The 27,376-nt window shown below is 48.9% G+C and overlaps 1 protein-coding gene across 1 annotated transcript in view; it reads right to left on the reverse strand.

Annotated features, from left to right (window-relative positions):
* The window catches only part of LOC144825140 (T-box transcription factor T-A-like), a 93,345-nt gene extending 66,219 nt beyond the window's left edge, over nt 1-27,126 (reverse strand). Inside the window, exon 1 of the mRNA XM_078684008.1 lies at nt 26,507-27,126. Coding sequence (XP_078540134.1) covers nt 26,507-26,691 — 185 coding nt within the window. The 5' untranslated portion in view covers nt 26,692-27,126. The remainder of the gene's footprint in view (nt 1-26,506) is intronic.
* Nucleotides 27,127-27,376: the final 250 nt, after the last annotated feature.

Raw genomic sequence — 27,376 nt, forward strand, 5'->3', positions numbered from 1 at the left:
CATCTATTGCAACTATAGCCAAAGGTTTACTGTTTTGGACTGCATAGTCAATAGCTCCAATTGCCTGAAATGTGAGTTCATTCAATTGTCTGCCCGGGATAAATCCGCGTTGGTCCGGATGTATAATGGATTTGATAACCTTAGCGAGCCTATTTGCCAAAATACCTGAATAAACTTTTAAATCGGAGTTCAGTAAAGATATAGGTCTATATGATTCTATCCTTTGTGGGTCTTTGTTTGGCTTCGCAATTAATGAGATGGTTGCGTCCAACCAAGAAGATGGGATTTGTTGACCTTGGATGAAAATTTCGTTAAAGAGTTTAAGCATTGGAACAATAAATTCATCCAAATTATCCTTGTAGATTTCTGTTGGGAGCCCATCCGGACCCGCAGCTTTCTTTCTTGACATTTTCTCGACTTGAGATCTTATTTCCCCCTCCGTGATTTCACTTCCTAAGAACGCTATTTCTTCATTCCTCAAACAAGTTAGGTTTCTCAGAATTTCTAGGTTTTCTATTTCTTCCGGTGCAGTATTCACTCTTTCACGATAAAGATCCTCATAAAAAGATCTGGCCTCCTCCTTGATGTCTTCATCCTCAGATAGAACAGCCCCAGTTCCACGTTGTATTAAAGTTTTGATGCTGTTTCTGGACCTTTCCGCTCTCGCTTTCCAGGCAAGTAATGATCCACATTTCTCCCCATATTCAAAATTACTCAACTTGCTTACCTCCCACTTGTCTCTTAGTATTTTTTCAGAACATAATCTGTAATTAGTTTGTAAGTCATTTAATTCTTTTTCCAGCCTCAATATTTCTGTTCGATCATTAGAGATGGCATGAAGAAGTTGCTGCTCTTTTATTTTAATCAGATTGAGATTGTTTGCTTCTTTTTCTTTAATTAACTTTCTATTTAGGGCCATTTGGGAGCCGTATATACCTCTTAAAAAGGATTTAAAGGCGTCCCATATGATTCGGTTCGGGGCTGAATCATTATTAAATAAGAAGAACTCTCTTATGTTTTTCTTGGTGCTAGTATTGAAGTCAGCTTTCAATAAAATAGTCCTATCGAGAGTCCACCTGTACTCTGATGGTTTTTTTTTTTGAATGCTAATACACAACTTAACCACAGAGTGATCTGATAATCCGTTCGGGATATATACAATAGAATGAATATTTGGTAACATCGCTCTATCTAACAAAAAATAATCTATCCTGGAGAACTGATGGTTTTTTTTACTATAAAACGAATACTCTCTCTGCGAGCCATATTTGACTCTCCAGGCATCGCACAGCGCATACTCCTTAATGATGTTTTGTAGCGTACATATCGATTTTTTTGGGCAATTGTATCTAGCCTTTGAGGTGCGGTCAAGTTCTGCATCCAGTAGTAAGTTAAAGTCTCCCCCTAGCCCTATAGGGATAGAAAATTGTAGTAAATAACTTGCTAGTTTATGGAGAAAACATGGATTATCTTCATTTGGGCCATAATAAACCCCACATAAGAATTTAACAGTACCCACTGATACCACCACCACCAACCACCGCCCTGACTGATCTGTAGCCCAATCATGAACAACTATTCCTTTATTGGCACGAATAATGATTGCCACCCCCCTAGTAGTACCTATTTGGTTTGAGCAGAAGATTTCCTGAACCCATTTATGTTTTCTAAAGACTTCACTGCATTTATTTGCTTCCAGATGAGTCTCCTGCAGAAGGATTAGTGATGCTCCAACATTTTCTAAAAAATGAGAAACATTAAATTGTTTCTTATAACTCCCTAAACCGTTCACATTCCAGGAGAGGATTATAGTTTGGCTAGCTTGCATACTCTAATTTTAAATTTTGAATGTGGCTAGTAGCATAACTTGGTACCTAATAAAAGTAAAAATTAATTAACAGAAAGAAAAAAAACTTTTTTATGGTGTCTGAGGACATTTTAGAATAGGACAGTTTGTGTGCATTGTAAATATGGTGGTGTGGAAAGGAAAGAATACGATAAGGATTTTGGAAGGGCAAAGGCAACCAACCCTGCCCTCACTTGGGACCAAATTGATGTGATTTTGTGGTTGAGACACATGAAGTCCATGGCCCCTGACAGATCGTGGGGACAGTTCTTTCAGTTAGGCCCCCTAGTTAGCGCGGGGAGGGGGAAAGAAGGGGGCATGTTGGGACATTAACAGGTGTTCATGTACCAGGTCGGCAGGCACATGCAAGTTGAAACATGCATGTTATCTATGTGGCAACACATCACAACCTGAGTCCAAGTGATTAAAAAAAAAAAAAAAAAAAAAAATCAAAGGACAGGAGAGGCAAAAAACAGGACTGTGAGCGTAGACCTCACCAAGGCCCGATACCCCATCATAGCCAGTGCACTAATCCCATGGTTAAATAAATAAGGATTTTATTAGAAGGTTTCAGGGACGATTTCAGAATTCCGGCACCTGGGTATGTCGGGGTTCTACATTGTCAGAATCAACTATCTGTAAAATCCAATAATGGGAAAGCAGCAGCAAAAATAGAAAAATAATTGAGGTTAGGCAGAGTGGAGGGCCCATTTGACATAATACCAGTGTAGGGGTTTGTGTTCCTCCCATTAGGGGTGGTGCCTAAGAAGGACCAGGGGGAGTTCCGATTAATTCACAATTTATCGGCTCCCAGGGGCCAATCACTGAATGACGCCATAGATGGGGAGCTGTGCACGGTCAGATATGCATCATTTGATCAGGCAATTGAAATGCTTAGGTGGCTAGGGCCAGGCGCACTGCTGGCAAAATCAGACATTGAATCAGCTTTCCGCCTATTTTTCAGTGCACCCAATAGACTTTCACCTGCTGGCTTTCCAGTTCCAAGGAAAATATTACATGAGCAAATGCATGCCTATGGGGTGTTCGGTTTCCTGCTCGTACTTTGAGAAATGCAGTTATTTTCTAGAATGGGTGTCAGTCCTATGCTACCTAGATGATTTCCTTTTATTAGGAGCGCCATGCCCTCAAGAGTGTGGCTGAGCGTTGCAGAGGTTTTGTGCGCTCATGCATGATGTTGGCGTTCCTTTGGCGCAAGGTAAGGCAGTTGGGCCAACCACATCGATCGAATTTCATGGGATAGAATTGGATTCAGTTAATGGGGAGTCATGACTGCCAAAAGAAAAAATCACAGTGTTCAGGTCAGCATTGAAGGAATGTTTGAGGAAGGAGAAGGTTACGCTCCACCAGCTCAAATAAACAGCGGAGCAGTTAAATTTTGCACTAACAATAATTCCCATGGCGAAGCCATTCTCACGCACCATTACCCAGGCTATGTCCGTTCTCAAATAAAAGCATCACCACCCCAGGTTATCCAGTTAGGTGAGGCAGGACATTCAGATTTAGATGGTATTCCTATGTGATTTCAATGGCAAGGTAGTGTGGCCCAGCCCACCCAGATCCAGCCCGGAGATGGGTCTGATGACCGACTCTGCAGGTAGCGAATTTATTTGGCGCCATTCTATGCCCAGCAAGGTGGGTGGAATCCGGGCTCACAGGTAACATTGGTTTCTTGGAATTATTTCCCATCCTAGTGGCATTGTCCATCTGACCACAACAGCTGAGTAACCAATATGTGGTCTTTTGGTCTGACAACAAGTCTGTGGTAGAATGCATCAAGCACCAATCGGTGAAATGTAAAATTATTCAGCGACTGTTGAAAGAAGTAATACTTATGTACATGAGGTTAAATATTCTGTTTAGGGAAAAACATGTCCATGGTATATTAAATCATGCTGATGACGTGCTCTCTCGCTTTAAGATGCTGGTGTTCAGGTCCCATCCAGTGGCGTAACAAAACTTGTGTGGGCCCCCTGCAATGTGCAAAGAGTGGGCCCCCCCACGCCACGGATCCAGTAAGGAGCTCTCAGGCCCTCCCTTTCACAGTGCCGCAAAGGACCCCCTGGTGCTCAAGGCCCTTTGTACCCTTGGGGCTGTGGGGATAATTATTGCACCACTGTTCGAGCCAGGCTCCAGCAGGATTCCTGGCGCAAACTCAATTTCACCTTTTGTGTGTTTCATTGCCGCCCTGAGTGGCACGGATCTGCCCAGAAGTGGGTCCCATGGTCACTGTGTCACAAGAACCAAGCTATACCCAGCTGATGAGCCCATAACTAGGGAAACTGGTCCTGGGTTGCATGTGTACCACTTCAGGGAGGACCGGGATTGGCAGCTTGGCCTGGCCTGTTCCCATGAGGAGCAGGGTCAGGACTGATTTGCACATGGCTGGGTCTGAACTGGGGTGGGTGGTCAGCAAAAGAACGATGGGTTATGACGCTACCCCAAACGACTGCCAGTGGTTAAACAAATTGAAAGCATTTCTTCCATCATCTTTTGTGAGCTTGATTTAACTTTGGTGTTTGACAAAGTATTAAAGAAACAGTAGTGATGTTTAATGCAAAAAATAGGCAATACCCATCTAGTAGCTGAATTAAACCATCAACCTGGGATCAATCCTGACTTCCCTACTACACCAAATTGTGTGATTCTAGGAAAATATTTTACTTTACTGAGCCTCCTTCACCTTCATTATCACATATGAGAGCGCCTTTAAGTGTCTGAGTTCAGAATATGCTCTGTGCAAAATAATCTAAATCAAGGAATATAGGGCATTATCATCAAGAGGAGGGTGGAACTCTGTACTCGAGTCCTCTTTAGGCAGAATAGTCACGCGCAGACCGACCACAATGCCTGCAGCGCCACAGAATAGGTTTATGTAGGCTGCATTGCAGAGTTTTTACTCTATAGGCACTAAAACCAAATTTAATTTTTGAGAATGATCTATATATATATATATATATATATATATATATATATATATATATATATATATATACATTGTGACTCAGGACAAATCACTTTATGGCCTGGTGCCTCAAGCATCCTTGTGCCCCACACTAGGTTGCTCGAACAATAACTCCTTGTGTTTGAGATTGATGCTTCTTCTTAAAAGTTGGTACAGCATTCCCCTGCCAGTGCTTAATTTGTGGGTGGTTGAGGGTGGTAGGCATCGAAGCTCATACATTAGGTTTGGGGCTCATTTTTGGGGCTGTGGCTATTTTTCATCATCAGACTTTGACCCAGAGCGAGAGAGCAAAAGGCAGAAAACGGAGGAAGAGAACAAGAAAGAATAACTGTGACAACGGGAGAAAGGGATGAAAAGATTATGCAAGAGCGAAATAAAGAGACTGCAACTGAAGGATGGTGAAATAAAGCGGTTTGAGATGGAATAAAATCCGGCAGCATTGGTACTACTCAAAGCCGGCATTTTGAGCACGGTGCTTATTTTTCTTTAAGGACTCCCTTCCTTCTTTGAGCTAGGTGTGCATTATACCTAACAAACGAAAGAAAGGAAAACAGCTGGACTAAACATTGAGGGGCATATTTACAATAACTGGCGCATCCCTGCAAATCAGCAGGGATGCGCCAGTTATTGTGCGCCACAGCACCGCCATCATGGATGCGCCGCAATGCGGCTCATCATGGTGCAAAAACGGCGCATCTGTGCCGTAAAAGTGACGCATTGCTGGAGTTGCGTAGCAAGCGCGACGCTGCTGCAGCAATGCTCTGGGAGCCCTAACTAGTTAATGCTGCGTCAATCCTTACGCCTGCTTCAGGCAGGCGCAGGGTTTTGACGCAGCATGGGCCTAAAAGTGACTAAGTGAAATCTTGTAGATTTCACTCAGCCACTTTTAGGAGGCGTTCCTGCGCCGGAACGCCCCCCCCTGCACAGGAACGGCAACATGTGGCGCAGGGCATTACAACGTGACGCATCTCCCAGATGCGTCACGTTGTAAGTACCCTTGCACCATGGAGCAGGATTTGCGCCGCCACTGCGTCATAAAAGTGACGCAACGGCGGCGTAAATGAGGCGCAAGGGGCTTGTAAATCTGGCCCTGAGTGTGTCACGCCCAATAAGTGACCAGAGCTGTTTGCAATCTTCTGCCTGAAAGTTCTCGCCCACTCAGCACAGCAGCTTCTTTTAATCAATCCCCAGCAGCAGAGCGTCCCACATAAGCAAGACACTCATAATTTGCTCATTCGATGGGTCCCTCTAAAAATATAGTTAGAAGGGTATGCAACGGTTACCACGCATTTTTTACAACGCGGTACCGTTACCACGCTACTTTTACCACGCAAGTCGTTACCACGACTTGCGCTGGGGGGCGCTCCAGGATAGTAAATTGTTTAATTTACTATCCAACTCCTTCCCTAGAGTCCACGGGGACTGGAGTTGGAATAGTAAATTAAAAAATTTACTATCCAGCGCCCCTCCACGCAAGTCGTGGTAACGACTTGCGTGGTAAAAGTAGCGTTGTAACGGTACGCGTTGTAAAAGAACGCGTGGTACCGTCATATATCCAGTTAGAAGTGCCCCATGCCATGCGTGACATCTTCAAACATTGCTCAGTTTGTAGCCAACAACGCTTTGCATGGTGATATTTTTTAGGGCAAAATAAGTGTAAAAAGTGAAACTACAAGTCCCCGAATGCAACAAGCCAATTAACTAAAAGGCTAAGTGTGACAACTTTATTATCTTGAAAAGTTAAGGAAAAGCAATGTTTCTGCCTTAGACCTGTACCTGTGAATTTTGGATGAAACACGTTGTCTCCGCTGTAATTGCTGTTCGGTGCATTAGCATAGCGAGCTGTCTTCGGTGCTTACAATCACACTCCCTCCGGATACAATCTCGGAGTGCCTTCTTTAAGGCGGAGGGGTGCGTACTCCCGAGATCCCCTCTGGACGCTTGTTTCCTCGCGCGTACTGCGTGTGTGCATTCGAAGGCGCAGAGCATCAAGAAGGCCCCGTCAGACGTTTCCTTGTTTAATTAGGAGCAAAGAAGGCGCACGAGAAAGGCATTTTCCTGAGTAACACCTTCAGTCAGTGCGGGTTTTTTACCCAATGCCACTTTTCATACATGGGTTTTGAAGCCCACACTTACAAATGAAAAGCAAACACACACACTCCAGAATGCAAAGAGCTGTTAGCTGAAAGCCATATCTGAGTTTAGATTTCACACATGGCTTCTTGGCAGTGAACGCGGAGGGGACTCCGCTCTGCATTTAATACGGACCGCTCAGGCCTGAGAGTACTGTTCTGAGGGGGCCCCCTGTAGCTTGGGCCCCCGCACTGCAGGGACCTGTGTTACGCCCCTGGTCCCATCACCCAGAAGCAGCAGAGAACCCAACGCCTTTCCCAGACCAGCTTTGGCAGCTTGGTGCCGCCAGTTATTCGACATTGTGGCAGCTAGCCTAGCATTCAGGACCAGGCGGGCATATGAAGGGGCATTTGGGGCCTACTGCAACTTTTTGGGGGAGGAATGTTATGTTATAACAATTTATTATGCGCAACAGTGACCCCAGCGAAGGAGCATCCCGGCGCAGAGACAACGGAGCAACATAACATAACAGGGAGACAATGCCACGGAAAAGAGGCTAAAACAAGAAGGTCTTGATGGCTCTACGGAAAGACAACAGGTCCTCAAGCAGCCGGATTTCAACTGGAAGGGTGTTCCAGACTAACGCCGCTTTCACCCTGAAAGAACGACCCCCCATCCTGCTGAGCCTAAACCTAGGGACAACAGCAAGGGCCTGACCTTGAGACCGAAGGTTGCGGGTGGGGACATAGAAGGAAATAGAGTTGGCCAGAATCTCAGGGCCTATGCCTCTTAGAATTTTAAAGGTCAAACACAAGACCTTGAAAAGAATACGCTTCCTGACCGGGAGCCAGTGCAGGGAGCGGAGGACATTAGTCACCGGGCAAAACCTAGGTAAGCCGACAATGGCTCTCGCCGCGGCGTTTTGCACCCGCTGCAGGCGGGTTAACTCAGCCTGGTTAGCCCCAGCCAACAAAGAGCTTGCATAGTCCAGACGAGAGATGATGGTTGCCTGGACTACAAGCTGTCTGGTGGGGGCATCGAAAAACCTGAGCACTGGCCTTAAGCCTCTTAAGAGTCCAAAGCAGCAGGCTGCAGTTTTTTTGGTGTGCCCTATGAATGTGACACCGGCGTCTAACCAGACCCCTAGGTTCTTCACCTCCGACACAGGGGTCGGAGTGGGGCCCAACTCCGAAGGCCACCACTGATCGCCCCAGAGCTCCACTCCCTTCCCGACAACCATGACCTCTGTTTTTGTGGCATTAAGCTGGAGACAGTTGCCTGTCAACCAGCTGGCCACCGCCTTCAGTCCAGACTGAAACCTGGGGGCGTCCTGTTCCGCGTCCCCGCTGAGAGTAACCGCCAGCTGTGTGTCGTCGGCATATGAGACCAAAGTTAGGCCCCACTGCCTTGCGACATCAGCCAGCGGTCTCACGTAAAGGTTAAACAACGTGGGACTCAGCGAGGAACCCTGCGGAACCCCCGAGGCCAGCGGCTGGAACCTGGACTTGAAGGGAGGGATGGCAACACAGAAGGAGCGGTTGTCTAGGAAGGAGCGGAACCATTGCAGCGCCTGGCCGCCGATGCCAATCTCCTCGACCCGCTGGAGGAGGATGCTGTGCGATACAGTGTCGAAGGCGGCGCTGAGATCTAACAAAATCAGCGCCGCCGTCTGACCAGCATCCAACCTCGCACGGAGATGTTCCACCATCGCCAGAAGGGCAGTCTCCGTGCTGTGGCCAGCACGGAAGCCATTCTGTGTGGGATCGAGGGCATTGGACCGGGCTAGATGTTCAGACAGGGCCAGGTTGACATGAGCCTCTGTCAACTTAGCTGGCCAGGGTAGCAGCTAAATGGGACGGTAGTTTTCCGGTTTAGACGGGTCAAGAGAAGGTTTTTTAATAATCGGAGACACCACCGCCTGCTTCCAGCTAGTAGGGACTACCCCCGTCTCAAGGGAAAGATTGACCAGGGAGCGTATAGCCATACGTCCCAAAAAAGACTGGTCTCGAAAGAGGGCCGGCCTCACTGGATCAGATGGGGACCCAGATTTAACTTGCATGGCAAGTTTGTCAAACCCTTCCAGGGTGAGGGGGGGAAATGAGAGCAGAGTGGTCTGAGGAAGTGTCTCCTTAGGGCTGCCCAGCACATTACCAGTACTAGGGAATGTCCGATATATAGCCTGGACTTTTCCCACAAAATAAGAAGCGAGGGATTCACAGTGTGTGACAGTGCTCTCAGCCGTAACGGTTGACCGCTTAGACATAAGATCTTTAACCGCCCTAAAGATGGCGGAGGAGACTTGGCATGATACAGCGGCAATGGGTTCTTTCTTGAGCGCAATGAGGGACGGGGCGCTCAGTGGCATCAGTACGGCTCCATATAGCATCAATTTCCTTTTTTGCAAGAATGCAGGGCAGGCACAACCCCACCAACACATTTATAGTGAGAAAGGCGCCAAAAGAGTGGCAGCGCCTGCAAGGTCCCCGCCCAGATGTGAGGCACCCGATAGGTATCGACACTGTCAGCATTGCTGGGTGGGCTGAGTCAGGTTTGTAAGTCACCAGGGGAAGCGCTCCTCTTCGAATCAATCAGGATATTTGTAAAGCGCACTACATACTCGTGAGGGTCTCAAGGCGCTGGGGGGGATGAGGGGTGGGGGGCTGCTACTGATCGAAGAGCCAGGTCTTGAGGAGTCTTCAGAAGGCCAGAGGGTGTTTCAGGTCTTGGCGGCGAGATGGGAGAAGGATCTGCCGCCGGCAGTCGTTCTTTGGATGCGGGAGACTGTGGCGAGGGCGAGGCCGGCGGAGCGGAGCTGGCGGGTAGGGTTGTAGAAGCTGAGTCGCCTGTTGAGGTATGTTGGGCCGGTGTTGTGGAGAGCTTTGGGTGCGTGGGTGAGGAGGTTGACGGTTATCCTCTTGTTGACGGGGAGCCAGTGCAGGTCTCTCAGGTGGGGTTTTATGTGGCTGCGGCGGGGGATGTCAAGGATTAGACGTGCCGATGCATTCTGGATTCTTGCAGCCGTCCCAGGAGCTTGGCCAACGTTCCTGCATAGAGGGCGTTTCCGTAGTCCAGCCTGCTGCTGACGAGTGCCTGGGTGACTGTTCGTCTAGTTTCGGTGGGGATCCACTTGAAGATCCTGCGGAGCATTCGGAGGGTGTTGAAGCAGGATGCGGAGATGGCGTTGACCTACTTAGTCATGGAGAGGGTGGAGTCGAAGATTATCCCTAGGTTGCGTGCGTGGTCCGTGGGTGTCGGGGTTGTTCCTAGTGTTGTTGGCCACCAGGAGTCATCCCAAGCTGAAGGGGTAGAGCCTAGGATGAGGACCTCCGTCTTGTCTGTGTTCAGTTTCAGTCGGCTGCTCCTCATCCAATCGGTGACGTCCTTCATTCCTTCGTGGAGGTTGGTTTTGGCGGTGTGAGGGTCTTTGGTGAGGGAGAGGATGAGCTGGCTGTCGTTGGCATAGAAAATTATGTTGAGGTTGTGCTGTCGGGCAACGTGGGTGAGGGGTGCCATGTAGATGTTGAACAGCTTTGGGCTGAGGGATGAGCCCTGGGGTATGCCACAGATGATCTTGGTGGCATCGGAGCGGAAGGGGGGAGGCGGACGCTCTGGGTTCTGCCGGAGAGAAAGAAGGTGGTCCAGTCCAGGGCCGTCTCTTGGATCCCGGCGTCGTGTAGACGTGTTCGTAGGGTGCGGTGGCAGACCGTCTCGAAGGCAGCTGATCCCGGTGGCGGCGATGAGGGTGGTTTCGGTGCTAAGGTTGCTGCGGAACCCGGACTAGGACGGGTCCAGGATGCTGTTCTCCTCGAGGTAGCGGGTCAGTTGCTTGTTGACGTTTTTTTCGATGACCTTTGCCGGGAACGGGAGCAGGGAGATGGGCCGGAAGTTCTTGAGTCCTTGGGGTCCGCCATGGGCTTCTTGAGTAAGGTGTTGATCTCGGCATGTTTCCAGCTTTCCGGGAAGGTTGCTGTCTTGAAGGAGATGTTGATTACTTTCCGGAGATGGGGTGCGATGGATGTGCTGGCTTTGTTGAAGAGGTGGTGTGGGCATGGGTCTAACGGTGATCCGGAGTGGATGGTGTTCATGATCTTGCTGGTGTCCTCGTCATTGATGCAGGTCAAGGAGAGCAGGCGGTTGGTGCGGGTGGTGGTCGTGGTGGCGGATGTCTCCGTGGTAGTTGGGGTGGTCGTAACGTTGAAGTTGTCGTGGATGTCTGCTATCTTGCGGTGGAAGAAGGCGGCCAGTGAGTCGCACAGGTCCTGGGAAGGTGGGATGTCGTTGGGGTTGGAGAGTTCCTTCACGATGTTGAAGAGCTCTTTGCTGTTGTGTGTGTTGTTGTCTAGGCGGCCTTTGAAGGAGGCCTTCTTGGCGGCTCTGATGAGGTGATGGTGTCTGCGGGTGGCGTTCTTGTGGGCGGCATAGCTGTCCGGTGTTCGTTCGCGGAGCCAGTACTTCTCCAGTTTTCGGCATGTTCGTTTGGAGGCCTGGAGGTCCTCGGTGAACCAGGTGGCTTTCTTTCTGGTGTGGCTGTTGGAGGATTTCTTGAGCGGAGCGAGGGTGTTGGCTCAGTCATCAATCCCCTGTCTTAGGTTGTGGGCAGCGGTGTTGGGGTCGGTGGGGTGGGCTGGTGGTCTCTGGGCAAGGTTGGTTGTTAGCTGGTCTTCGGTGACTTTGCCCCAGTTGCGGCAAGGCATCTGTTGGGTGCGGTGGTGCGTGGTGGGCTTCCTGAAGGTAAAATGGATGCAGTGATGGTCAGTCCAGTGGGGTTTGGTGGTGTGGTTGAAGGAGAAGTGAGGGCTTGCGGAGAAGATGGGGTCAAGCGTGTGGCCGGCAGCGTGGGTGGGTGTTGTCACAAGCTGTCTCAGTCCGAGGTTGGCATGGTTGTTGATCAGGGTGGTGGAGTTGGTTTCGTTATTGTTCTCGAGATGGAAGTTCAGGTCCCCGAGGAGGATGTAGTCCGTGGAGGCGGGGGGGTGTGTGCTGATAAAGTCGGCGATGTGGTCGGGGTCCAGGGGGTCTGTAGATGAGGGTTCCTCTGAGGGTGGTGTTTGGGTCGGTGTGGATTTGGAAGTGCAGGTGTTCGGCGGTGCTGAGGGAGTCGTCAGTGTTGGTCGAGACTCTGAGAGTGTTCCTGTGGACAATGGCGATTCCGCCTCCTACTCCGTTGGTGCGGTCCCTGCAGATAATCTTGTAGCCTTCTGGGATGGCTATGGCGATGTCGGGTGTTGAGGAGGGGTTCAGCCAGGTCTCCGTCAGGAAGGCAATGTCTGGGGATGTTGAGTCGAGGAGGTCCCAGAGTTCAACAGCGTGTTTGCGGGCGGAGCGGGTGTTGAGGAGGATGCAACTGAGGTAGTTGGGCTCTTCCCTGGGTGGAGGTTTGGCTGGGCGGATGCTGGTGAAGCTGCAGTTCCGGCAGGTGAAGGACCTTGGGTGCGCTTTGGGGAGGCCTGGTAGCAGGCGTGTTCTCCTCCGGAGTTGAGTGCGTGGAGAGTGCTGTCATCGTAGCGAAGTCGGGCGTCATGGCATATGCGGGGGCCAGGGGGTCTGGCACTGGCCGCGGTCCAGGAGTGGGCGGGCGCAGACGGGCTTGCCTTAGGCACGCCTTCGGCACACCAGCGGCACACCCGTGCAGCGACCGCCATATATGGGGAGGAGGGAGGGGGGAGAAGCAGGGAGTTGGGAGGAAGGGGCTGCGAATGGGCGGTCAGGGGGGCGGGGCCGCAGGGGGTGCAGCGGCGGGAACAGAAGCAGTGGACGGCACGGGGGCAACGGCAAGAATCCCGGGGCACACTGAAGAGAACGAGGCACAGCTCAGGGGGCACACAGAAGAGAACGAGGCACAGCTCAGGGGGCACACAGTGAGAATGGTAAAACGGGGCACATCTCAGGGGGCACACAGAGAAACAACGGGGCACAGATCAGGGGCTCAGAGCTAACCTTAGCAGCGGCAGGAGCAGGACATGCAGGCAGTGATGTGCGGAGGGGGAGCGACCTCCCAACAGAGTCACGGGTCGCTCACCTCACCATGCAGCGGCCGCCCTATATGGGGAGGAGGGAGGGAGGAGAAGCAGGGAGGTGGGGGTCAGGAGGAAGGGGCAGCAAATGGGCGGTCAGGGGGGCGGGGCGGGGCCGCAGGAGGTGCAGCGGAAGGAACGGGAACAGTGGACGGCACGGGGGCAATGGCAAGAATTCCGGGGCACACAGAAGAGAACGAGGCACAGCTCAGGGGGCTCAAAGCAGCTTTTGCGCTCGAGTTCTATGGCGCTTTCAGGGTTGGGGAGCTGATGGCGAAAAATAAAAAGGACTGGCACAAGGGACTACAAATCAGCCACGTGAGGGTTCATGGGGAAGCCCTATTCATATCTATTCCCAAGTCTAAAACCGATCAGGATGGTAGAGGGGATGGAGTGGTGTTGCAAAGAGCATGGGGGAGTTTTGCTGCCCCGTTGCCAATCTGGAGTTGTTCTTGGCACACAGGCCATGGGGCACAGGGGTCCGTTACTAATGCATGATGAAGGAACCCCGCTCACTATGTTTCAATTCAGGAGGGTCATGGGTGCGGCCATCAAGGCGGCCAGTTTGGACCCAGTCAGTTTTGGGGCCCACTAGTTCAGGATAGAGGCCGCCACTGAGGCCACGGCCGGGGCCTTTCCAGGAACGCGGTGCAGAGGATTGGTAGGTGGTCCTCAGAGTGTTACAAGGGCTATGTGCTGCTACATATGCTCTAAAATGTGATTTCTTGTTACTCAGTGTTTTTCTCTTTCTGCTTTGACTTGCAGTGTGCACATCCTGTCCCGCAGGGGGGAAACTTGCAGCAGTTCATAATTTGTTGGTGCCTTTTGCAGCCCAGGTACCCGCCTGGGCTGTAGAAGTAGATGTGTGGGAAGTAGATGCGTGGATTATTGGTCACTCATATGTCAGCAAGTTGAGACAATTTTTCTTTTCAGGCAACTATGCACACTAAGCACGTCAGGCCGGTTTCAATGTCTCTTTCCATGGTCGGCGAGGGCTACACCTTGACCAGCTTAGAGATATGTTGGTAAGCTTGCTGGACAAGGCTTGTGTACCCCCTGCAGCCTTTATCTTGCATCTAGGGGGTAATGACATGGTTCATCTAGGTAGGAAAGCCCTGATTACAGGGGTGGGTTGGCTGGCAAGGAGATGCCGGCAAGCAGTGCTGGCCTGGTCACACATGGTCTTCAGATTTCAGTGGAGAGGGAGTGAGTCTGTGTGGGCGCTAAACCATTCAGTTAAAAGGATAAAAAATCATGTTGACAAGTTATTCCGATCCCCGAAGCTTCAGACATTTGTGCATGGTTGCATCCGGGGGAGCTGTTTTTGTTTTTCCTACAGGATGGGGTGCATCTCTCCAAGCGAGGTAACAAGAATTTACTTGCCTTGCTAGTAGGGATAGGAAGCTGGGCATGACCTTCTAGAGGCAGGGGGGGGCTAGATAGTTGGGCAACTATGTTGGCCTGTGGCGGTAAGGTCATGATTGGTGGGTATCGTTTACGGTCCTTAGCAGGCATCACCATTGTCAAATGGGGACGGCTGGGGGGGGGGGGGGGGGGGCAGTTGGCCTCTCGTGGAACTCCAGGGCAGTTACAGCTGGTAGGCTGGAAGTGTGTGGGGGGAGGGGAAGTTCCGCTTCCGGTAGGCTTTTTGGCCAACCCCCGCACATGCGCAAGGGCCGAAGAAAACTGGGCATAACTGCACAGCCCCTTATGGAGATAATGTTGAGGGTGTAGGGGTTGCCGAGGGTGAGATAACCTTCCGGCGAACTGGGCCTCCTGCACAAGGTCACTCCAGTAGGATAGGCGACCTAGCATGATCTTTGCCATAGGCACAGACAGGGACACGCAGAAAGATTATGTTGATGATCACTTAGCTTATGATAGGAATGGCTATGTATTAGAAACATGTTAAGGATAGCCAAATGACAGACTGTACATATCAATATAATGGACCGGACTTTCTGCGTATTGTGTAAAATGGTGTAAATATTCAAATTAATGTTTTGTTATGAATAAAATATGGCCAGGGTTCTACGACCCTTAACCAAAGCTTTGGTGTGTTGTCTCCATTGTTGCTGTGGGTGAAAATGGAGGAGGATCTGTCTGTCCTATGGGAGCCCCAATGGTTGAGGTAAAAGGGGGGAAGAGGGGGTGTCTGACCACGGGAGGGGGACTCGGCAGTACATGGCCATATAAGTGATTTGCCCGTAATCACTGGATGTTGAGCGTCCCTGCCAAGACTTGAACCCAGTTCCCCAGCGTCGAGTTCGACCGCTCTAGCCGTTTCTCTTGCACTTCCTCCTAGGGCTTGGGGGGCTGAGTCAAGGTGGTAAGGCCCAAGAGCCAGCAGATTCTTGCACAACAATTACATTTTATTGGATCCCAAAAACACCAGCCTGAGACCCACCACTGTTGGATTTGAGAATAACAATGTCCAGACCGTATTTATTTCTGCATTCACAAAACAAGAGCAGCCCTTAAACCCATGGAACCCTGGGCAATTAGTCATTTATCATGAACAGTGGTCCCCATTGGTATCAGTTCTACATAGTTACAATATTCAATAAAAACAAAAGTACTGTATGCAATAAATGCCATGTAAATTAGTAAACCATACAGCCATCACACTTTGTATTTTTTAAGGATATATTTTTACCAAAAAATATCATTTAAATAGTCAATTTACAAACATAGAAGTAACAACATAAGTGCGATGTGTCCCCAGTGAAAGAGGAAAAGCCACATCCAAGAGTGGCCAAAAGGAAGTGACTGTGATGCAGACGTGTGGTTATAACAAACAACATTCATAGCAGAATGACAGTGCAATGGTACAATGTAGTTGTTTGTTATGCTGTTACTGGCGGCGTTTCAACCCTCAGTGTGATACAGGGGTCTCAGGAGGACATAATTGATAAAGGGAGGACATCTGTAATAATTAATATATACCCAAATTAGGAAGAGTGTGGTGGGAACAATCACTTGCAGCAAAATGTATGAGATTTAGAAATACCTACGACGGCCAGTTGCAAGGATGTTCAAATCCAGTGGCCAATCCCTGTGACCAATCTGCAGTGGGCGGGCAAGCCCCGGGTGTGGCTCATTAAGAAGGGGTTTGGGAACCCACCCCTTCTATATTTGCTGACTATTGTGTTTTACAATTAAATATTGATGACCATACTGCTTTGTTATTGTGACCCTCGCTCTGGATGAGGAGCAGGCAGATTCCTTGCACTTTTCCCTGGCGCGTGCTACAGAGTATGTGCCAGCAGTGGCAGAATTTGCAGGGCTGTCTTGCTTTCGGGCCTGTTGTGTCTGGTCTGCCAGGGCTGTGGGGTCTCTTCCTCCTGTGACACACTGCACCATCACTGACTGGATGCAGCCCTGGTGCCTTTTACTGAATCCCTCTGATGCCCAAGGCTGTTAGTCAATCAGTGAGTATGGCCCTTTCCTCGCAGGGTGGGGTCGGTAAGGCTCACTGACACCACCTCACTCTGTGACCAGTTTGGAAAGGGGAGGGTTTCACAGAATGGTGCCGAGTTAGGAGGGCGGACGAGTCTGGATGTGACTGACGTCATTAGCCACATATTTGCTGTAAAGAGATACACTGTGTGTGCTCTGGTTTAGGTGAAACGTGTGCAGTGTATTTTGGTGAGCACCAGCTTGCCACCTTTTATACTAGGCAGGGTAGCGACTTAGGTGGGTGTTGGTATTTCTTAAATGCTGGTTTGCCTGATTCTCGTCACAGTGCCTGCCCTATGAATACATGCCAACATTTTAGAAGAGGAAAGTGGGAGATTAAAAAAAAATAATCTATAGAATGTATTTCCCCCTTTGACTTCTATTGAGGGCGGGGGCAGCCACCCCAGGCGCCACATGTTTTTGGGGGCGGCGGTTTTACCCACCCCGCTCCTACCTGCAGCCGTCACAGTGCCTTAAGGAGCCTGAGACCGTTCCCTCTACTTATCCTCTCCAGAGAATTTACCTCTCTGCTTGGACCCATTCAGAACGCCTGTCCCCCTCCCTGTGTACATCACTGCCCTGATGAAGGTATAGCGTCACACCGAAACGCGCGTTGGCGTTATATGATTGGAAGCTGGGTTGTTATTCCATCCTCAATCCAATTTGTCATCTTGCTGTTACTCTCTCACCCAATGACCTTTGCCATTCTGGTCATGTTACCATCTTGTAGCGCATATGTACTTTGGTGATTATGTGTATGCCTGTGTATGATTCTTTTTGGAATGTGTGTGGGAACGAATGTGTATCTAAAACAGAGTGTGTGGGACTCCCGTTGGTTCTGAATATGATTCTTTGATCTTAAAATTGTGCTCATTGATGACATATTATCACTGAATGAATTGCGTATATTTTTTTAAAGAATGATGAAAATAAAAACTAATAAAAAAGCTTTTTGAATAAACCCTTAGATGTGATCTCTGTCTCCCTTTAGGGGCAGCTCCTGTGCCCGTGTTGAAATATCAAGGATCCTCTTGTAGGACCTGATTCTAATAATTGTGGCAGGTTTCCTTGTCTCTACTAGATGGTTTACTTCCCCCTGCGTTACTGCTCTTATTGTCCTCAGGGGACCCCCTTCTTTCTAGTTGTCACAGGCGGCAAAGTCAGGAATCGCCATCACCAGCACCTCCCCCGTTCCTACATTCGCCCGCCGCGGGTGCCAAACGCAGGGGCTGCCACTGGGCCTTAATCAGCTCTATTGTCATGTATGGGACTTGCAAGTGTGGGGCTGCAAGGTCGGATATCAGAAAAGCAAAAATATTTTTTTCTTAACTGTCAGGAGCATGGATAAACCGCTATGGCAGGCAGAGAGAGTGTGACAAAAATATTGTGCCGGCGAGAACAGGTTACTGACAGTCCATACTCTGAGTCACACAAGACCAGTCCCTGTCGGCTAAGCCCGCTGAGGAATCAGGTTTCTGCAAGCAGGAATCGGGAGACGGGAGACTAGCCTTGAAATCGGTAGTCTCACGTCTGAAGCGGGAGGGTTGGCATGTATGCCTATGCTATTCTGATGTTCCAAGGCCTCAGATCGACAGGCTGTACTGTGCCTGCAGCTCTCCTCATCTGGCCCTCACTGCCCATTTATTCCGCCGGGCACTTTCCTAGTGGGCTGGTGCCACTGGAGGCTGGTTTTTGAAGGCAGAGTGCCACTGCTGGCACCTCGGACAATCTCTGTAGTTCCCCTAGGGATCAGGCCCAGCGGGTGCTTCAGGTAATATGAAAAGGATAGGAGAGGGAAGAAGAGAGAAATGAGACCGGAGGAAGGGAGCAGGGCTGGTTTGAACATTTTTGCTAGGGCTGATTTTGGTTCCCAATCTTACCCTAGACCTATTCCTCCTCCAGGCAGCGGAATCAGCTGAGAGGACACAATGCTTGTTCAGCGGCATAGGAGCGTCGCCCCACTGCTCTTTGAGCAGTGTAAAAAGGAAAAATAAAACAATGATAACACAATGTTATCATCATTTTATTTTTCGGTGTGGACTCAGAGCCAGGTTAGGGCAGGCGGGGCTGTCACAGGAGGAGGAAGAGGAAAAATGTACACCATAAGTGCGCATGCCAGTTTGGCCGGCCATCTTGGGAAGCCCAAACAGACATGAGCACTTAGTATTTCTCCATCCGCCTGTGTTGTACAACTGGGTGGAGAACAATGCTGCTTTCATGCTGGTGACAGCAGCATCGGGATTGGCTTTGGGGGTCTGGGAGCCTATGTGCTCCTGTGCCGTGCTGCCGGGAAGAGAACAGAGGAGAGGCGGCTACTGTTCACCGGTAAGTGTTCTTTTTTTTTTTCATCGCCCCTGCCCCACCACCCCCATCTCGCAGCAGGCTGTGCTTGTTTGTTCTCAAAGTCTATGGAAGACTCCTTACTTGGGCTCACGTGCTGCACTGTCTATAAAGGGGCTCAGAAAGTTGTCCCATTGACCAAGCTTCAAGGAAGGCAGTGGTGCACACTGCACCAGACCTGTGAACGCCAACCCCCACATCCCTCCCTCAACCCACACAGTCATCACAGGTAGGAGTATGAAGTTAGGATGAACCATGTTGCCTTTCTCTAATGTCATTCGTCAGTGGGCTAGTGGGCCACCATGCTCGTCCCTCTGAAGCCTATGAATGCACAGGAAGGTTTGAATCCATGTGAGGAAAGGCTGGGAATGAAATGTGCTTTAACAGCGCAAATGAATACCTTTCTGTTAGCATGGTACTTCTATAATGGTGGGACGGATACAGTCTTATACTTTGACAGGAAACATGCTATATATTTCCATAATGTAGAGCTTTCTGCCTTCAGTTGAGATGCTATATGGGATCAAAGTTGTGTGGAGTACTGCATTGATGTGTGCGCGCTCCAGAAATGTAAATAAAAAATAAGACTATATTACAATTTACCACAACTTCCCAATGTTAAATATTGGATTCCAGGGTCTCAGAACTGACTGTGCAGAATCACTTTCATATTTTTTTTCCTTTTAATGGAAAAGTGATCTGCTTCTCTTTAAGAAAGGAAGTAGGGAGGGAAGACAGAGAAAGGGGTGGTGTGAGGGACTGAGTGTGAGAGGGTGAGAGGCAATTGAAGGGTCGGAAAATTGAGCCATTTTCGGAGGGCAACGGGAGTGGATGGAAAGAATGGAATTGAATTAGCTACTGGAGAGACAGGAAGATAGAGAAGAAAGGAATGAAAGAAAAAACAGAGTTTACAAGGGAGAGAGGGATACTCTTCTTCCCAAACCCTTTCCAACCACCCCACTATCAATCCCTAACTCCTTTCTCTGTGTACGTCTCGTGTCCACTTGTTCCTAGAGCGGCTTGGCACAGGGAGGGACTCTGCACTACACAGGAACAGCATCATTGGACCTGCATAGGTGGCCCATTTGTGGCACTGCATAGAGAGAGGGCATTGCAGGGGCTTTTTTGTCAATTTTTTATGGGAATTACATGGACATGCATCACGTTATCCCATTTTTAAAACAATTGAGAGGGAGAATCTCCCCTAACCCCCCCTGCAGCTCTAGCTTGCACAAGCAACTTTAGGATTTGGTTTTATGCCCCACTACTTTTAAAGTTAACCAGCCACCACTGGAAAGTGTTTGTGGTCAGACCCTGTGCCCAACCCACCACAGGTAGACAACCATCATTCCCATTGCCTTTAATCATACACAGCGGGGGTTGGGAGGCCACCCTAGCTGCCCTTAATGATTGCTCCATATGCATGGCCTTTGGGGAAAAATTTAATTTCTATTTTTTTCTTCAGATTGTCAAATCCTAAATTAGATTTGTGAATCTGAAGCAACCTTCATACCCTGAAGTTTGACTTCTTTTTTTAGTTTTATGTAGCACACATTCAACCCAAAGGTATAAGAGCGCTTTACATCAGCACCAGTTGCATTCCATTCTTTTTTGTTAGGCACGGGGAGATGAAGTGATTTGCCCAGAATCACAGGATGTTGAGCGTCCCTGCTGAGACTTGAACCCGGTTCTGCTTCGAGGTTGACCGCTCTAGCCGTTAGGTAATTCCAATGTTTGTCTCAAAAATCTCTGACACCTAAAATGTCTGGGTACCACAGTCCCTGGCCCCATTTAGGTGTCAAGAATGTAATAAAAAATCAAACATAAAAATCTATCAATGTTTTGGCTTTTTAGAAAATGTAAACTAGCAAAATGCAGCACACATGGAAAGAGGAAAAACTGAGGAGAAATAAAGATACTACTCGTCGTTATGCTTCCCCTGGGGATGCGTGGCATTTTGATGCATTCTCAGGTCTTACACTAATGGTAAATCTGGAAATGAGTCAAAATCAAAGCGTTTTGCAGTGGGAACAACCATGCACCACCCATGGAACGCCTCCCTGGGGCAGAGTAACGCAAAGCAACGATTTGTGCTGTGTTGCGTTACTCTAGATTTATCCTGCCACTAAGGGACACTCAACATGGCCTTGAGAGTAGGCTCAGACGGCACAGGTAACTGCGGTGGGGCAGGGAGTCGGCAGACGACGGAATAGGGAAAATAAAATAACAAAATAAATTCTATTCTGTCGACTTACTCCCCATCCCCGCATCACCTCGGTTACCTGTGCCGGCCGCGCCTGCTTGAGAGGCTTGATAAATCTAACTTAACAGTTGCTTTTCTCTGCCGCCCCATTCCGTGGTGCAAGGGCAATGCTAACCTTTGATAAAGTTGGCCATGAATCTTTTTGATTACAGGATCCTGGTGCAAAACTAAGCCTATCAGGCCCTCCAAAAATTCTATCAAGAATTACTACAGTGCAAATCTTCTACCTCTAGGGCGTGAAAAGGTGGCAATCAGCACCAAAAACGTTGCCTACAAAGATAATCGATGAGACTACAAGTAACAAGATACACGTCTGCAGTCTTTAGCATGGTACAGTAACAAACCGCTCTTAAAGTCCTTATGCCATTAACACATGCTTCGCACAATATGTACATTAGGCATTATTGCTTTTTCATAATGTTTTGTAACAAACAGATAAAACCTATGAGATCTGGCTAAACAATTTTTCATGAACCAATAAGACCTATAAACGTTATCATTAGTTTGTCACCCACCGATGGCTTGACACTATACACAACCCAGACCTTCTGAAGTGCACATTTACTGGCAAACATTATGCATTCAGGTCTAAAATTACAAACATGGACAAAAGTGCACATTTGGCAAAACAATATACAATCTCTTTAGATCTTTTTTTAAAGAACCTGACAAGCGTCATGAGAGTGAACGTTCTCTACCCCCAGGGTCTGTCAGATAGACTGACCAACACCAAAGCTCTGGCCTCGCCCAGTAATCTTTGAGATTTTATGTAAAATACCTGTTTACAGCTTGTAACTGTGTGTCAACAATCTGCCATTAAAGGTCTATTAGCTATAACAAGTGCTTTTCACAACAAATACCTATTATAACTTTTCATAATCAACAGATAAGCATCTGACGCAACTGTTTTAACTAAACCAATCCGGCCTATAGCCATTACTAACTCAGCCATGCTCTATTTAGCATAAACTGTTCCTCAAGGCAACCATCACACATGTGTACAGAATTACACTTGGGAAAGCAAACTATTGTCTCTATCGAGAGGGCTTAACAAGAATTATTACTGTGCAAATCTTTTATCCCCAAGGTTTGTCAGAAGGGGTATTTACCACCAATACCCTTGCGTACTACAGTAATCTGTGTGATTCCACATATCAAACGCCGCGCTGCAGGCTTGAATAAAGAGTACTAACAATCCACCCTTAAATTCCTGACTTTTACATATGCAGTTCACAATAAGTACCTCAGGCCTACTGTCTTTATCGTAACTTTTCATAAAAAGCAGTTGAAGCCAAAAGCCCTGATCATTGGCTTGCCACCATAACAATCTCAGTCCTGTAGTATTGAGCATAAGCTTCTCCACTTGGAAAAAAAGTGCAATAAAGAAGTATTTTTTCAGAGGAAGCACACATTGTTTTGCCCAATCAAAAGCTATACTTAAATTCATCAATGTGTGGGTGGAACCTAAGACCCTCTCTCAGTAGTAATTCAGAAAGCTCTTGCTCATTTAATGTCTGGTGACAGCTGTGCTGTAATGCTAGACCTCTTTAGACCTTTCCTAACGTCAAGTTGGTTATATATCTTTCTAATCTGCGGTGGCATCGTCTCCAGCCGGATGTATGACGTTACAACGCATACTTTTACAACGCCTACCTTTACATCGCAAGTTTTACAACGCATACCATTACAACGCATAATGATTTTGGCCGCTGGATAGTGAATAGTTTAATTTACTATTCCAACTCCAGTCCCCGTGGATAGTAGGGAAGGTGTTGGATAGTACATTAACCCTATTCCCTATCCTAGAGCGCCCCCCAGCGCTATGCGTTGTAATGGTTTGCGTTGTAAAAGTTGCGTTGTAATGGTAGTTCGTTGTAAAAGTTTCGTTGTGAAGGCTGTATACCTCTCCAGCCGTTCGTGAGGGGTCCTGAGTAGTGATGTGTGCTCCGAGAACAACGGTCTTGTTGACATGTACTGACACAGATGGGTGCAAGGTCTTATGGCCGCATAGGGACTTGGAACTCCAAATGGAGGGATACAATGCCTACAAAAAGGTACATACGGGCAAATGGGAAAAGAAGATTATGAATATTATCGTTCTGTAACTTCTATTGGGACTGAAATTTAGTTCAGATCTTAATGAAGTTGCAAACCATCGCAAAACAGTTTTAATGAAATGTACACTGTATGGTCTTCCTATTGTGCCCAATAAAGAGATCGGATAAAACAAGTTTGCAGAGTAGATTGTAAAAAATGTTGTACAGTTAATACAATAAACTGATGTTGATTTAATAGTTCAAATAGCTCCTTTAAGAAAGGATATTTAAATCCCTATTTTATCAGGCTCCTGGGCTAAGTTGTGAAATTAAAATATGTGGCGCAAATATTCGTATACACAACTTATCCAAGCCAGACCTTTGCAAATTTTAGAAGAACATCTCCTTGAGTAAAGATTAAGTCGGAGTTTTATATGTGAACTACAAAACAATTCAGAAGATGTTATCCCTGTGCCATCAAAGCTCTAAAATATAAAGACAGTTCCTGAAAATCTGAGCGGGGGTTTGGTCCATATTCGGATTTTGGGGGGTCATGTTCTAGGGTGTGATGGGGGAGAGGCTGCGTGTTCCGCTGGGGTACAGAATATGCCCTATTCTTGCTTTCCATTACAGATAGATTTTTGGTCCGAAGAATATTTTACAAAAGTCTCCATTTTGTTAGGCAGCGAGGTTCAATAGTGGTGCCTTAATGTAACTAGTCTGTGGGCATCGGCGTGTCCCATTCACACCAGTCACGTGTCAGGCTAACCTCTGACAGTCCAGTAAACTGAGCCACATGGCAGATTTGTGTCTGAAATATTGGGGTGATTGAGAAAAGGATTTTGATGCGTCTCGTTCGTCAGGCACCTGTCAGGGGTGCCTCGAAACTAAGCTCCGGCAGTGCTCGAAAACAGTCAGTCCCATTCCATCGAATCTTAGCTGACAGCTTGCCCCGTGTCATATGTGACAGCTTTAGCCAGTGGCACTCTGCCTGCCTGCTGAGAATGTATACCCATGCTTCTATTGAGAACTACAAATCCCAGAATGCACGATGGGGTAGATCAGTGTGTTTGATGGGATGCTCCAGAGTGCTAGGGGTTCAGCGTGTTTGAGGATCCCTCTCTGGCACTAGAGGGGGAGTATGTGTGTTTTATGGTCCCAACCTGGTACTAGCGGGATCCCTGTGGGTGAGAAGCCTCTCTGCCAGGGCGTACCTTGGTCAATAAGATGTGGAGGGAGGTGTTTGAGCTTTAGATTTCCCGACAATCGGGCGCCATATAATGATAAAATACATTATGCTAAAAGCAGGGCACATGAGAGGGGCTTGAAGGGGAGAAGAAATGGAGAGGAATGCGGTTTGGTAGGGGTACTGGGTGACAGAAAACCCAATATTTGACAAGCTAACAAACATTTTTGAAGTGAGTTTCTGTCCGACAGACACCTCATCAAACCCGACTAAAATCACGTGCACCCAACTATTTAGCAGAAAATACATTTATTAGGGGGTGAAATCCCTTCCTGTCCCTTGTACTGGGAGGGATGGGGGAGTGTGTGAGGGGTCTCAACCGTGAGCTACAGGGTCCGTGAGTTCGAGTGTACCCTAACTAACCCTTCCTGGTACTGGGGGGTCCCTCTGATGCTAGGAGTCTCAGGGTGCTTGAGGGACCTCCCATATAGAGATGCCAGGCTTGCCCTTGGACTAGGGGGTACCAGTGCATTGGAGGGGGCTCCCTTCGACATGGGGCTCCCAGTGTGCCCGAGGGGGTTCCCTCCTATCAGAGGGGATCTTACTAGTCGCTGAAACACTCTCGGGCCTCTCCCTTGTGTAAGGGGCTGGATCTCTCTTGCACAGGGGAAGCCTCTCTGATGGTTCTCCCTTGAGTAATAGCGCTCTTCCTTTTAGGTCTGGCTTGAAAGTACAGCTGTCTGCAGGTGTATTGTTACCAACTTTCAAATACACAGTGTGGACCTTGGCTTCACCCAGAGTACTCCCTTTCACTGCTAGCCGTTAGCTTTTTCGTGTATCACTCCACGTTCTAGGAATCGCTTCCTTTGAAATGCATGAGGGACTATCTTACAAAGGTGAAATGCACTCAGTCCTAACCAGTATGGCCACCCCATTAATATGATAAACTGTGCTTGTGCATGCAACACATATAAATAGCAGTTAAGCATCCAATACACGCAAGCAGCATTTATGAATGTCTGTGTTTACATGCACTGGCGCATTAAAGCCAGACCTACAGGCTTTGCCCATGCTGCTTTTATTCAGTGCTCTCTGTTATTTGTAGGAGATGCTAACGCATGCTCGTGTGGTGAAACCTCTCCCTTGCACGCGAGGAAGCCCCGCTGTAGGGCTGGTCCTTGTACCCGGGGCCTCTCCCCTGGAGGGGGGCTGGCCCCTGTATTAGGGCTCTGCCGGGCACTAAGAGGGCCTTTGGTGCGGAGGGACTCACGTTATGGAGAGGACTTGGCAGGGTGTTTCGTGACAGTGTTGGGGGGGGGTGCCTTGAGTATTAGGGGGTTCCCATCAGTGGCTTCCATTCCTTAGGGGAAGTGCTCCTAGTACTAGAAAGGAAGTTGTGGGATTCTACTCGATGTTACAAAGTCTCCCCTTATATTATGTAATTGCCATTTCAGGGGCGTCCCTCTCAAGTTTGGGGGTCCCAGTCAGCCTCCTCCAACTACAGGTGCCTCGGATGCTTGCATTCCATGGCAATGTATGGGGGATCCCCCTGAGACGAGGGTCTGAGTGTGTCACATACATTACATACCGCTCGTCGGGGATTATGTACATACAATATAGAGACTGCGCAGACTCCTGGAGTGTACGATGTTATTTATTACTACTCTGTCGTGGGTGAAGACAGTATTCTTTGGTTGCCCTAAGAGGTTCCATGTTCTTGTGTTATTGTATCGTGTAATGTGGTGTTTGCTGTGCTGTGCACGCTCCTCTTGCATACATCCTTTTATCTGAATTACCTCAAGGCGCTTAACCAGGGTGCAGGAGGAAACTGAGGCCAAATGCTTTGTTTTCAGATTGATTTAAGGGGGACATCCAGCCGATGTTATTTCACTCATACATCGAAGCGTCAACCGGTGTGGACTCCAAGTGCCACCTTGCTAGTAGCGTAGCCAATGTGTCACGGGCCCTAGTGCAAGAAGGGAAATGTGCCTCCTGGCCGCGGTGGGAATTATAAAATACAGCACTAAAAAAAGCATATTTTTGTCTCTTTCCGCCGCACTGTTTGCCTAATTATGATGTGTTTTATATCTTTTTTGCTTCCTCGATCTTGCTTTGTGATGCAACCTTTATCTCCTGTGTATATGTAAAGCGCTCTGATACCCACGGGTCAAGCTAGCGCTATATAAAACTTTTAAAATAATAAAATAAATAAAAACACTGATGCTCGGGTCTTCGGGGTCTCCCGGTGCTAGGGCTCTCTGGACGGGGTCTCTCGGTGCAAGGGGGGTCTCGGGGCGAGCTCTCACCTGCCGGTCTTGGTGACGATCATCTCGTTGGTGCGCTGCTGGAAGTCCTCCCACAGCTCCTTGTCCTGGAGGCCGACGCTCACCTCCCGCTCCTGGGGGGCGCCGGGATCCGACGCCTTCATCTCCCCCTCGGCCGCGCTGAACACGTGCTCCAGGCGCTCGGGGGCCCCCGTGGGGACGCTCATCCTCCCGGCTCGGCTGGGACTCCCCTGTGCTCCTCTGCACCTCTCCGGGGCGGCGGGCGCCTCGACCCCTCTGTGCACTGCTCCTCGCCGCACCCCAGGCCAGCGCCTCTTCTTCACGGGGTCACCTTCTCTGCGCAGCCTCCTCTTGTGCTCGTCTCCACAGGGAACCTCTGCTCTGCACCTCTTCTCTTTTTCAAAACCAATAGCTCTGACTGAACACTTATAAGGTCCCAAAAGGCGAGACCTATTGGCTTTGCCAATGCTTGTTTAAATTGGTACCTTCCGGTGCACCTCTCCCCGTTACCTCTTCACCTCCTCTGGTACCTTCTCTTGTGCACTTCTACCCCTCCTCAGGGCACCGCTTCTTTTCTGCCACCGGTTCCCCTCCTCAGTGCAACTCTTCCCTCTCCACGGACTCTAGGCGCTACCTTGATCCTCACCGGTCCTGCTGCGAGTCTTCAACAACCCTCCATTGCTCTCTTCGCCTCCCCCACCCGCGGACCCTCGCGTTTGCACCCTCGGACCCTTCCCCTCTCCACACACAAGGCTCCTCTCTCCAGCGCTTCCTTCTTCACACCTCTCCACGCATCTCCGGGGCTTTAAACGCCGCCGCCCCGCCCTCGCCCCCTTCTGCGAGAGGCTGCTATTGGTCAGTATGGTGCGAGGATGGGGGAGGCCAGGGGGG

This window comes from Lissotriton helveticus, chromosome 3_1 (assembly GCF_964261635.1).
Source record: "Lissotriton helveticus chromosome 3_1, aLisHel1.1, whole genome shotgun sequence".
In the NCBI taxonomy this organism is placed as follows: Eukaryota; Metazoa; Chordata; class Amphibia; order Caudata; family Salamandridae; genus Lissotriton; species Lissotriton helveticus.